Below are 12670 nucleotides of genomic sequence, written 5' to 3'. Positions count from 1 at the left end.
AGTACAAAATTTACAGTGAAAGCTACAAAACATTGTTTAAAGAAATTAAAGATCTAAGTGATTGGAAAAATATCTGGTGTTCATGATTCAAAAGATTTAACTTTGTTAAGAAAACAATGCTATCCAAATTGATCTACAGATTTAATGCAATCCCTAACAGAAGTCAGCTGACTTCTTTATAGAAATTGATAAACTGAGGTTAAACTTTTTTTTTTGCAAGAATATGACACAGTTGAAGTTGTATACTTCTTTATTATGTCAAAGGCACATAATGTCAGGTTGTTTCACTACGGACTACGGTGGTAACTGCTTGCTCTCCATAATAAAAGTATATTTTCCCCTTTATTGTTAGCAATGATGAGATGCTCCTTTGAGATTATATGAGTTCCCTAACATTTTTTTACTTAGTGATTTTTGCAAGCATTAATGATCCTTGCCTGAGCCAGTTATTACATTGAAGATAGCACTTAAAACCAATAATAAGATTGAGGGTGATTTAAAAGTGCTGGTTTTCACATCTGCCATTTCATCTACATTTACCAGCTGACATTTTGCTGTGAAGAGTTTATCTTGATTTTATATCTTGAGTATGAATTAAAAAGAAAAATCCTATTTTCACAGTATAAAACATCCGTAAGTTAAGTGGCGGGTAGAGCAAGTAAGGAGACTCTTCCTACCTCCATCATTTCTAACTTATCAGGATACGCCAGATCGCCAGGAGCTGGTTTATAGCCTGTGATGTCCGTCTGAATGTAGATGTGGGTTCGGTACACAAGTCGTTCTTGTACATCTTCCAACATCTGCTTTACTCCAGCTGCAAATGCCCCCAGTTGTTCAGCTGATAAAAAAGTGCAATCATCCATTCCTTCAGTATATGAAGAAAAATACTTTCTTCAAATAAGCAAAAACATAATTAAATCACGCAGTAATAGGATCAACTTCTTTTGCTTCAGGGACTGTGGTTGTATCCTATTTCAGTGTGACTAAAGGACCTTAAAATTTTAATGAATGTCTTTCAATTTCCTCTATTTTAATATTGGGAAATAAATTTGACCTTGAACCTCCCCAGGACTCTGTAAAATTATTCCTATTATTAATGAGTAAAATTTGAGTTTGAAGAGTGCTTTATACTTTTTAAGTTATCTCATATAGCTTCAAACCAGCCCTAAAAGATAAAGTAGCTTATTGTGTTATCTCCATTTTATAAATAAATGAGTCCCACAGATAATAAATCGTTTAACATTTTCACAAAAACCTGAAATGAGATGTTTATATATGCGATATTTCTTCATTTCTAAGATGCCATCAACATGTAGACATATCAGGAATTCAGTAATAATTTTTGAGGTGTTAGGAGGTGAGAGACACTATACAATCACAGGAACATTCACAGTAATTAAAAACTCCTCTTAAAGGTCTCCCTGGTGGCAAAGGGGTTAAGCCTCAGTGCTATCACCACTGTGGCCCGAGTTCAATGCCCAGCCAGGAAGCTAACCCACATATGGCGCAGCAGACCTCTCTGGTCTTGCCTGCTGCTCCCCTCAGCAGTGTATTTCAGTACATCTGCCTGTTCTGCTCCCCATTCTGTCTCAGGTGAATCTTCTCACCCCCTACACCTCTGGCCTATACCTCAGTTCTTCTATGCATAAATAAATCATTAAAAAAAAAAACCCAACAAACTCCTCTTAAGTTTAGAGGCATTAAAATGTGAGAAAATGTACATCTCAGAATGACCTAAACATAGTAGAGTAAGAAACTTGAAGAATAACACACTACAGTGTCTAAGGAAAACCAAAGTGAGGAGAATAATTCCTGTGAAGAAAATGATTACTTGAAGAGTATTTTTTAAGGTAGCTAAGTATTATTAGGAAAATCAATCTATGACAATCAATCAAAGATTAAATAATGAATTATTTTTCTTGATCTGTAAATTCAAAAAAGATGAATCATTACTGTGAATGTATGCTAAAATAATTCCTGTTTTTAAATCAAGACTATACAATATAATCAAATATTTTTTGTGTCCTGTTAACAGAATACTAGAAATGCCTAACCCAAAGCAGATAATCAATTCTCTCTAGATTTCAGATGCCTAAAGGAAAAGTAACTGTAGTTATTCTAGTACTAATTCTGACCAGATTTAAAAATTTTTCCTTAAGTTGTACCTTTAGTCATAGAATAAGGTGAACCAAGATTCACAGAAGGAGCAAGACATCAACCCAAGCCTCAAAGACATTAAATTTACAGAGAGGATGGGAAAGGTTTAGGTAGGGAGAAGGAGCTCATCTTTTTCAAATTATTGAGTCACAGATATGTAAGTCAAAAGACCCTTAAAATTATCACTTCTATTTTTCATTTACCATTATTCTGTACGTGATCTTCAAGCACCTCATTTTTAAGAATCCCACAAAGTTCCGACAGAGTTTCTAAGTGAATAACATGAATAATCAATGGCCTGAAGACATCATACAATGACACACATAGTTTCTCCAAAAGCTCACTAAAATGAAAGAGTAAAACATGGTTGTTAGTAGTTAATCTTTTCAGGATTTTCTAAGAGCTTTAAAAGGTATCACTGATTTCTTTCGGCCAATAAAAATAATAAAATCTACTGGAAAATAGTATCTGGGAACAGCATATAATTAGAAGTGAAAGACAATGTAATTCTATCAACTTTTTTGCTTTAAACACTCAGAATCTATAAGCAATCCTCAGCAGTTAATTAAAATTACCTGCCCACAGCCAATGTCAACTTATTACAACTTTTACTTATTGAAGCAATAATTTTGTATTTGCCATTTCAAAAACAGTGAAATATTTCAATACACCCTATTATATTTTTATGTTCTACATCACTGTGAATCAAATGGTAACATTTTTCCACAGGAAAGATAGACTCAAAATTCTTGAATACTTACAGATTGAGATAAATGAAATTCAAAGTACTGTAAACATAACACCAAGTATTTTCACAATTTTAAACTTTTGAAAATAAAAAGTTAGGTACTCTATAGGCTTCTTATTGTTATAGTATTCTTCTAAGTATAGTATTTCATCAAAAGTGATCGCCCCAATAAAAACCATAAGATACATTTGTCTCTTTCCCATTATAAAATCATAACTTTGGAATCTTTGTAAAAGTCAAAATAATAAATATGAAGAAACCAAGAGACTAACAATGGATCTGAGAGACACTTTAAGAAAAAGATATTAAATAGTGTCTATATTTTTAATTATCTTTCATCAGTTAAAGTCATAGAATTTTTTTAACTAGAAGTAATTAGTATACTTAATGGAGATAAAGGAATCTAGATCCCAGCACTCTTACTATCACACCATACTTGTCTTCTTAACTATACTATAAACAATATGAAAGGAGAGGCCTTTAAGCTGCACATTCATTTAAAAATACATAACTACTGTCCCAACCAACAACATTCTGTTCACACAACCGTTGATATCAAAACACTCTTTAGATAATTTTAGAATATTCCTATAAGTCATTATGGTCTTTAGGAAATTATATCTTAAAAACAAGAGTTAGAGTCTATGTAATACTTACTCTAATTTTGACGTTGGTTTTGTGAAAAATTCATTGTAAAGTTGGTGTTCATCCTGGCATACATGGACCATAAAAGCACAGCCACTGCGAATCTGCAAGAAACAAATATACACCACCTACAGTTTAAGACATACAATGACTCCGGCATTTATGAAATAAAGCAAATACCTTATTTCCAAAGAGATTACACATATACAGTCACAAAACTACTTATTAAAGAACATAAAATGGATGGTTTTCAATGGTTTATTGCATAATGGGAATGTGAGTGACTTCTATTCTCTTCTTTATGCTGCATTTTCTAAACTTTTGACAATGAAAACAAATTCTCTAACTGAAAGAAAACATTTTAAAAAGAATCTTTTTCTATAGTATGAGTTAAAATCACACTAAGCAAAAAAAAGCACTTTTGCATCAAAAGCCAAGATTAAATTGTCAATATAAATCCACAAACTTTCAAACTTCATCATTTAAGGAACATCACTTGTTTATGAATAGTCAAACCTCACAATATAGATCAAAATGAGAATAGTTTGTCAAGTTCAATGTTACTAAAATAGATCAGTAATAACGGAAAGAAAAACTACATCAAAAACTACATGGAAACCAAAACTTATTTACCCCTGTATAACTTCTAATATACCAAACTGCTCACAGGAAGGTTTGGCAACAAACCATGACAAGCAGAAACTTACCAAGGCACAATGATCTCTGTTATTCTGGCTGGTTAACTCTGTTACAGTACAAGTAATACTAGGACCCAAAAGAAGCGCCCTCTGGTCAAGGTAACACTGGTGAATGTCATTTAGCACTTGTTGGTATCTAGTGAAAAGCAAATGAGATCAGAGAATAAACTTTTGATTTCAGATAGGCAAATTAAACCTGATCTTAAATCCCAGAACAGGATGCCAAAACTTTAAAGCTACTGGTTACTCCTCATTTGCCCACATTAAAAACTAGGAATATTTATGTATATAAAAAAAAAAATAACAAACCATAGTGAACTCAGGGCCAAAACCTACTCTTTTTTTTTTTTTCCATAACCTCTTTGAAAGAAAGATTTATCTTCCAAGAGCAGACATGTTACATCTACCGAAGAAGAGGAAATTCTGCTATGGGAAAAGAGATGCCTTATAAACTCACTAAGTCAGGTCTGAGACCACACTTCCCAAAATAAGTTGTGGGCTACAAGAAAAAGTATGCACAGTATGCAAGGTAATTGCTCAACAAATTAGTAAGGACACAATATATTTTGAAAAACAGCTCTTCAAAAGGAAGTTAACTTGGAAACTGAGGAACTTCTGGATACTTACTCAGGTATTTTTTCAGATCGTTGTTCTATTTGTTCAATAAGAGACTAAAAAGTAAAGAAAAACACATTTAAAACCCACCTGTTTTAGTCATACTTTTAACTACTTTCTGATTATAAGAGTAACACATATTCATATTACAAAATCTGTAGATACAAAAAAATTGAAAAATAAAAATGACCTATTACACCAAAAAATAATCAATATTTCAAAATATTCTTTCATTTTTTGTATGTACACAGGTAATCTGCTTTTGAAAAATTAACATTATTTTCAAAAAAAGTTTCAAAACATTTCCCCAAGATTAAGTAATTCTTGATATTGAGTGAAACTGTAAGTAGAAAGTCTGGAAACTGGACCTGGCCACCTAGTAGACACTCAATGAATTATCATTATAAATATTATTAAAAATATGGCTTTAAATAGCTGCACAAGAACCCCTTGATTGGATGTATCATATATCAACCATTTTTGTACTGCTGAACATCTAGATTGTTTCTAAAGAATAACAACCCAGGGCTTAAAAATGTTCCATTGCTTGGAACAGCAATGGAAGTTTATGGCAGAGTAATGCTTCAAAAGGGCTGGCTAAATAAATTTCATGGCAATATCCTATTTATATCAATAGACTTACTCTGACTTTGGGGGCAGCAGCTCGAAATTTCACATAAAACAGTGTGAAGGCATTGTCCACATTAGGTACAGATGAAGGATCCTAAAGAAATACGGGAGAGGACAGGGAAGGAAGAGAGTTAGCAAACAATAATTATTCAGAAAATATGACATTGTATAAGTTTTAAGCACTCATCACTGAGAATCAATATGTGTATACACTACATTAAGGTTACTGCTACGAATACAAATATGTTATAATGTAATGTTACTTCAATGTAAAAAAAATAAAAACTTTTATAAAAGGAAAGAAAATATTCACAAACTATTTCACATGGCTACCACCTGGCCTTTATACTAACCAAAAGCTCAGTGAGAAAAATGTCAAAACCCCTGGTCTGTTACAGACAGCGCTATCAAACTATCGCCAGCCACTGCAGCACGAGTTTGATTCCCAGCCAGGGAGCAACCCACATGGCGCAGCAGACCTTTCCTGTCTTCCCTGCTGCTCCCCTCAGCGGTGTATTTCAGTAGATCCACCTGTTCTGCTCTCAACTCTATCTCTGGTGAATCCTCTCACCCTCAGTACCTCTGACCTACACCCAGTTCTTCAATAAATAAATAAATAAATAAATAAATAAAATCTTTAAAAAGAGAGAGAGAGAAATTTCACCAGTTAACTCACCCTTTTCAATAACTGATTTGTAAGGTTCTGTAGTGTATTCACAGTATATGTCTTCATTAGGTGCAAAGCTTTAGAAAGACATTGCTTAAACTTCAGTAAATATACAGGGTAATCTTTAAAATTTGGCTGTAAAGGAAAGGTAAAAATTTACAAAGTGGAAACAATGAAAAAGCAAACTTTCACTGATAACCAGTGTGTCATTTATGTAGTTATATACATAGGCAGGGGGGGTTAGCTCAGTTGGTTAGACTGTGGTGCAAATAAAGTTACATGTAAGTTACATATAAGAAGATCTTATGTAGCTTATAAGCTCCATGAAGACAAACTCTGTGACTGCCTGATTTACAGCCAAATCCCCAGCCCCTGGTACAAAGTAGGAACTAAACAAATATTTGCAGTTTTTAGCAAAATATATTTTCAGTATCCCGCAAACTTCAAAGTTAGTATATTAAGCCCAACGAGGAAAAAAGAACATGAGTTGGGGAAATAAATACAGCTATAAATCCTTGGGGGATAGAAACAGGGTGAGTAAACCAAAGGTTTGTTCCTTCATTTCCCTCATGTAATAATGTCTGTTTCCAGAGAAGCATCTAGCATAAAAGGAAGTGAGCAGACTAAAAAGTCACTCATCCTTTTATATGAGATAAAGTTGTGTCAGCTAGAACTTCATTCTATATCAGGGGTTATTCAGGAACTGAAAGTACATTTTACATCACTACTGATAATGACTAAAAATTTACTACAGTTTTTCTTCCAGTGTTTTCTTGAAAGTAGAAATATTTACTTCTAGCACAAAAAGTGATATAATAGGGATATTAGGATTTCTTAAAAACATACAAAAATACTATGACTTACATGAGATGAGATATACGTTATACAATCATCTAACTTGGCCAGCATAGGTATAAATCCTTCACTATTCACAGACAATGTAGGAGAATTCAATTTCTTTAAGAGAAAAAAAAAATCTTAAATCACAAAAATATATATGCTAAAGGTTGAAAATTATGTACTAGGATTAGCACATTTCCCTTTAGGATATAACACAGTGTATGAATGTCTTTACAATACATTTTAAGAGTCAACAAAACATCCTCAAATGTAGTTCATGTGTAGCAATAAAGGACAGATTAAAAAAATACTAATTCAACTGAATTTTTTCTGAAAGAGCTTTAATAATAGAGGCTCTTCATGAATTAGGGAATGTTTTATATTACTATATTACACTAATTACACAATGTTAAAATAATACATCAAGTACCTAGATTTTCATTTTCTAATATTTTACATCATACATAGATTTTCCACTTACAAACACTTGGCAATTTCCTAGTTTCCTAAAGGATTAACTAAAGTCATACTATGTTCATCAGTCATATTATGAAAGCAAAATACAGTATCTGAGTAAAATATAAACATACATATATAAGCTATATATTAAATATAAGCAATATATTAAAATATATTAAAATATTTAATATAATATATAAAATTATACATTAAGCTACAGAAAACTATCATTTATTATATCTAATATACTATAAACATGTAAATGTAAGTGTAGACATAAGTAAAAACACCCATTTATTTCTTATCTTGAGATACAAATATCTTGGCAATGAATTATTTTCCCACTTCGAGTCCATTATTTTTGGTTACTAGTTTTACTTCTATCTCTTTGTAAACTATAATAATTATAATTAATTTCATAACTTTAATAATACAAATTACATATGGTTTTTTAAAATTTGAGTCAGAAACACAACAAAGGTAATTTACACAGCAGTCTTTATACAGACTATTAGCTTGAGATACAAGAATGTATTAAGTCTCGAAGCTATCAATGCTGCGCTTCCGAGTTCCATCTCCAGCCAGGGAGTTAATCCATATGTGGCACAGCAGACCTGTCCTGTCTCGCCCACTGCTCCCCTAAGCAGTGCATTTCATTAAATCTGCCTTTTCTGCTCCCTACTCTGTCTTTGGTGAATCCTCTCACCACCCCCGCACCTCCAGCCTACACCCCAGTTCTTCTATGCAAAAAAATAGTAAAATTTACAAATAAATCATAAGAGGTAACCAACAAAGAGACCTTAATAACACAACTTAAAATCTATTATTTAAGTCACATTTGAAGAAATTTAAATGGCGAATAGTGCTTATATCAGCTACAAATAGGAGTATCCAACAGCAAGTAAATTATTACGCTAAAACATGACTTAAGCTAATTTATAAATACATGTTCAGAAAGGGAAATACAAGTCACTAACTTTATAAAAAGTAAAAAGCAAGCTTACTGTGTTAATAGTTTCCAATTCATTAAAATAGGAAAGCTTTTGTTGAATGTTTTCAGCCAGATCAACAAGTTCCGACTTGCATTTAAAAGAGAAAAATCAATTATTACAAGAATATAAGAATCAACATTCCAGTTTCAAAACTGAATGGTATAAATTTATACTAGACATATAGGTTTATATTAGACACACAATTTACTTATGTAAGATGTAAGATTTCAGAACAATGTTCAAAGTTTTCTGCAACCATAGACAAAAATAGGCAGAGTATTATAGTAAATTACATCACTCTTTATAAAATAAATGATTGCCTTTTAAAAACACACAAACTAGATTAGAGAAAAGTCAGAGATACATATAGAACGTAAATATTCTATCTTTAATTCACAAGTTTAATTGCTACCTACAGCAAGTTCAGCTTTTTATAAACTACCACTTCTATAATCACGATGGCTTGTCTGAAAAGTATCAATAAGGAGCAGTCAGAAGAGACTAATATAACCCCATCACTCTAAAACTGTACTGAAACCTAACAGCTCAAAACTCAACAGAGCTTGCCTTTACCCCTGTTGACATAAACTTTTTTAGAATAAAACCAGGTTGTCAATGTAATAATCTACATGAGTATCAGTATAGGACCTACAGCAATGCTCAAAACACATGGAAAATTTCAGGAAATTAAAATTAAATTGTATTCATCTATTTAAAGATAAAATATTAAATATAATCACTGACTCTCTCTCCTACTCCAAATTACCTGTTCTTTTAGGAGCTGTTCACAGGCTTCATGTAGGGTTCCTGTCTTATTGGACACAAAAAGATACTGTTTCTGCAATGACTCCAGATGCTGAAGAGCATTGTTTACATCATTCAATATAGCATCACACTGCTCCTGAAACCCAGACAAGTAATCCCTCATCTGTCTAAAAAACAGAACCAAAAGGGGATTGGCAATAATATTTTCCCCCAATAAACAGTCATTTAACAACAGTCTCATTTTTCCTAAAATGGTTAAATTTCAGGAACAAAGTCTGGCCTAGTCACAAAAGTTTATTATATTCAGAAATGTACCAAAAACTATATCACGACAGTTTCCATACTGAAAATGAAAATCACTAAAACAATGAGCAACAGAAAAAATCAGCTCTGAATCTACAAACTGGCTCAACTTTAAAAGACTGAATACCAGGACCACCCCAGGGTATCAAGCAGGTTGACCCTTCAGATCACTTCTACCTTTGAGAGATAGCATAATGTTATAAAAAGAATTTTGGATGTGGAATTCAAAGATCTGAATCTAAGTCCCAACTCTGCCCACATCTCCATGACATTAGGCAAGTTACTTAATATTTCCAGGCTTTAGTTTGCTCATTTGTAAAATAGGAATAATAATACCTTTCCTCACAGAGCTACTATAAAGGTTAAATAGAATCATAATCAAAGAGCCTAACCATATGCTTGGCAATAACAGTCACTTAATAAATGTTAAAGGAATGCAAATGTTCAACCCACAATCCCCAAATGTCCTAGAAATTGTACATCACCGTTCTCTCCTGCTATCAATATACACAAATAGAACATAATAACAGCCAGACTAGAAGGCCATCCCTAAGGTCTCTTGGGTCTCTCCTTCTAAAAAAGGGCAAATACCTCTGAGAGTTCCTGTAAAACTCCCACTTGAACACACACCTTTCTAGAGTTATCTAAAAGCCAATGTGTGCCTAATCTGTTAATTATGATGTAAATTTTTTATGTAATTACTTAACTCCCACTATCAGTTAATGACCCAATAGTTCTTTCTGGCTTTTCTTAAGGAAAATGTTCCACTTGAAATTTTCTTTATACCTTAATTTTGTTTAAAGGCACAGATTATGAAATGATTCAGATGACTGTGATCTAAAAATTAAGATAGCCAATAAATGCAAGAACCACATACCTATATTTAGTTTCTTCATCCTGCTCCATCTGAGTTTGCAGCTTTGCAAACCATGAGAAAAACTGAAAAAAATAAAGAGAATTATTAAACTAAACAGACACAGTGAAAAGTAGCTACACACTAAACAGCAAGTCAAAAGGTTAACACTAAGTCTTACTTGTGGTTTAAAATCAAAAAACAGTTAATTTAATTTCGTACCCATTATCTACATGCTAAGAAAAGCAGAAGATATTGAAAACATTAGCTATTTTCAGTAAATTAACGAAATGCATTAAAAATACAACATGTAAGAATTATTTCCTTCCTAAGAATCTAATTACTACTTGCTAGATTGCCAAATTTAAATGTTATCCAGTAAGAATTGTGAGAACACAAAAAAACATAAACTTTTATATCAGTTAAACCTTCCTAAGAGGCTAATGACTACTTGCTAGATTGCCAAATTTGAATGTTATCCAATAAGAACTGTGAGAACTCAAAATAGATGAACTTTTATTATCAGTTAAACCTGGGTTTGAATTCTGGTCCTATTACCAATAAAAATATTCATGATTAAAAAATAAGTGGAAGAGATTAACCTTAAATGAGCATGAGGGAACTTTTTGGGATAAAAATGTTTTCTATCTTGATTACACTAGTAGTTATAGTCATAAATGCCTGATGAAACTTATCAAGTACATTCCATTATATGTGAGTTATAAGTCAATATAGTCAATTCTTTAAAATCTTAAAAAAGGGCAAATACCCAAATGCAGGTATAAATTAAGTCCAAATAAATTTATAGACACAATGCAAGATTACCTTCTCTAATTCTCAAGTGGGATTTGAAGTCAAGGGTATGCTTTTTTCTCTCAGGATACTAGGCTGCCAAATACCTTGGCTACTGTTTACCAAACATTAATTATATGTCTGCCATGCAGTGCATTTACATACATTATCTCATTTAATTCTCACAAAAATCCTATCAGATAGGTATTTACTTATCCTTGTTTAACACTTCAGGAAATTACCCTAAAACAGTAAGTAATTTGCCTAAACCCACTAAGATGGTAAGTGACTTTCAATGCAGGTCAGCCTATCTCAACAGCTAAAGCTCTTAATCAGTTAGCAGCACTGCCTTTCCTGACTAACTATATGTACAATTCAGTACATGTTTTACTTGATAAATGTCTCAGCTTTGATTCTCAACAAAAGAGCAAGAGAAAACAGAGGAAATGGCAGTAATGAGGAAAAAGCAAAAACCAAGAGAAGACTGCGTATGCTACATTATTGAAATATAAGTGTAGGAGATCATTTCAAGAGAACATTCAGCTTTTTAAAAAAAGAAATTACCTAGCAGCAAGCAAAGGTGTGTGTATAGATGCACAGACTTGCTGGAGGGAGACATTAACATAGACATACACTGGGGGAAGTCACAAGTGCATAAAATATGGAAGCCTTAATAAATATATTCTATCAACATCCAAACTAGGACTATCATAATTCAATTGGTGTTGTAATAAAATTGAGCAACAAGCTTATTTAAAATACTTAAGAAGTAGCCATAGCTATTCAAGAGTATTCTAGAATATTCCAGAAAGATTTATGTTAAATATTGTTTCAAATGTTCAGAACTTTTAAGACCATTTTTATTAGCCTTGCCTAAGACATATAAAATAATCAAACATCCTCAGAAACAATACTGTCATTCACCTGTTGTGCAGTTTCAATCCTTTCTTCTTCCATTTCCAAGGAAGTGAAACCCTTCAAGAGAATATCCTCTGTAGACTGAGGTACTATGGAAGTCTGTACAACAGGCAGTGACTGGGGTGTTAAACTGCTGAAGTCGTCAATGGGGAGCTTTAAAAGAAAAAAAGGCAGAAAGACATTTAAATAAATTGAAATTTCTAAACAACTTAAGATTAATATTCCATCTAAGTTGTTTTGAAAGAGAATGTTTTCTATTTTATCATTTGAGGTTAATAAATGCTACATAATACTAGCAAATACTAACTAGGCTCTCTATATTAAATGCTAGTCTTAGGGCCTCCCCGGTGGCGCAGCGGTTGAGTGCTGGGTTGCAAAGATGCCCGCAGCCTCTGCAGTGCCGGTTCGATCCCCGGCTGCTCCCCGCCCACCAGAGGAGGGTCCCGCATGGCGCGCAGACCTCTCCTGCCACCCGCTGCTCCCCTCAGCAGTGTACTTCGGTCCTTTTGCCTGCTCTGCTCCCAGCTCTGGCTCTGGTGAATTCTCTCACCCTCCTGCGCTTCTGACTATACACAGTGCTTGTATGTA

At 33.0% G+C, this 12670-nt stretch overlaps 1 protein-coding gene across 1 annotated transcript in view; it reads right to left on the bottom strand.

Moving 5' to 3' along the window:
• Window positions 1–12670, bottom strand: part of COG3 (component of oligomeric golgi complex 3) — a 48562-nt gene that overhangs the window by 29571 nt on the left and 6321 nt on the right. Inside the window, exons 2-13 of the mRNA XM_037526999.2 lie at window positions 12089–12235; window positions 10397–10458; window positions 9218–9383; window positions 8464–8538; window positions 7025–7117; window positions 6170–6295; window positions 5507–5587; window positions 4876–4919; window positions 4258–4384; window positions 3563–3654; window positions 2361–2500; window positions 678–838 (exon numbers count right to left, since the gene is read on the bottom strand). Coding sequence (XP_037382896.1) covers window positions 678–838; window positions 2361–2500; window positions 3563–3654; window positions 4258–4384; window positions 4876–4919; window positions 5507–5587; window positions 6170–6295; window positions 7025–7117; window positions 8464–8538; window positions 9218–9383; window positions 10397–10458; window positions 12089–12235 — 1314 coding nt within the window. The remainder of the gene's footprint in view (window positions 1–677; window positions 839–2360; window positions 2501–3562; window positions 3655–4257; window positions 4385–4875; window positions 4920–5506; window positions 5588–6169; window positions 6296–7024; window positions 7118–8463; window positions 8539–9217; window positions 9384–10396; window positions 10459–12088; window positions 12236–12670) is intronic.

The sequence above is a fragment of the Talpa occidentalis genome, unplaced genomic scaffold, assembly GCF_014898055.3.
Source record: "Talpa occidentalis isolate TD23 unplaced genomic scaffold, MPIMG_talOcc4v2.1 talOcc4.5, whole genome shotgun sequence".
Taxonomy (NCBI): Eukaryota; Metazoa; Chordata; class Mammalia; order Eulipotyphla; family Talpidae; genus Talpa; species Talpa occidentalis.
This window is presented reverse-complemented; position numbering and strand designations above follow the sequence as displayed.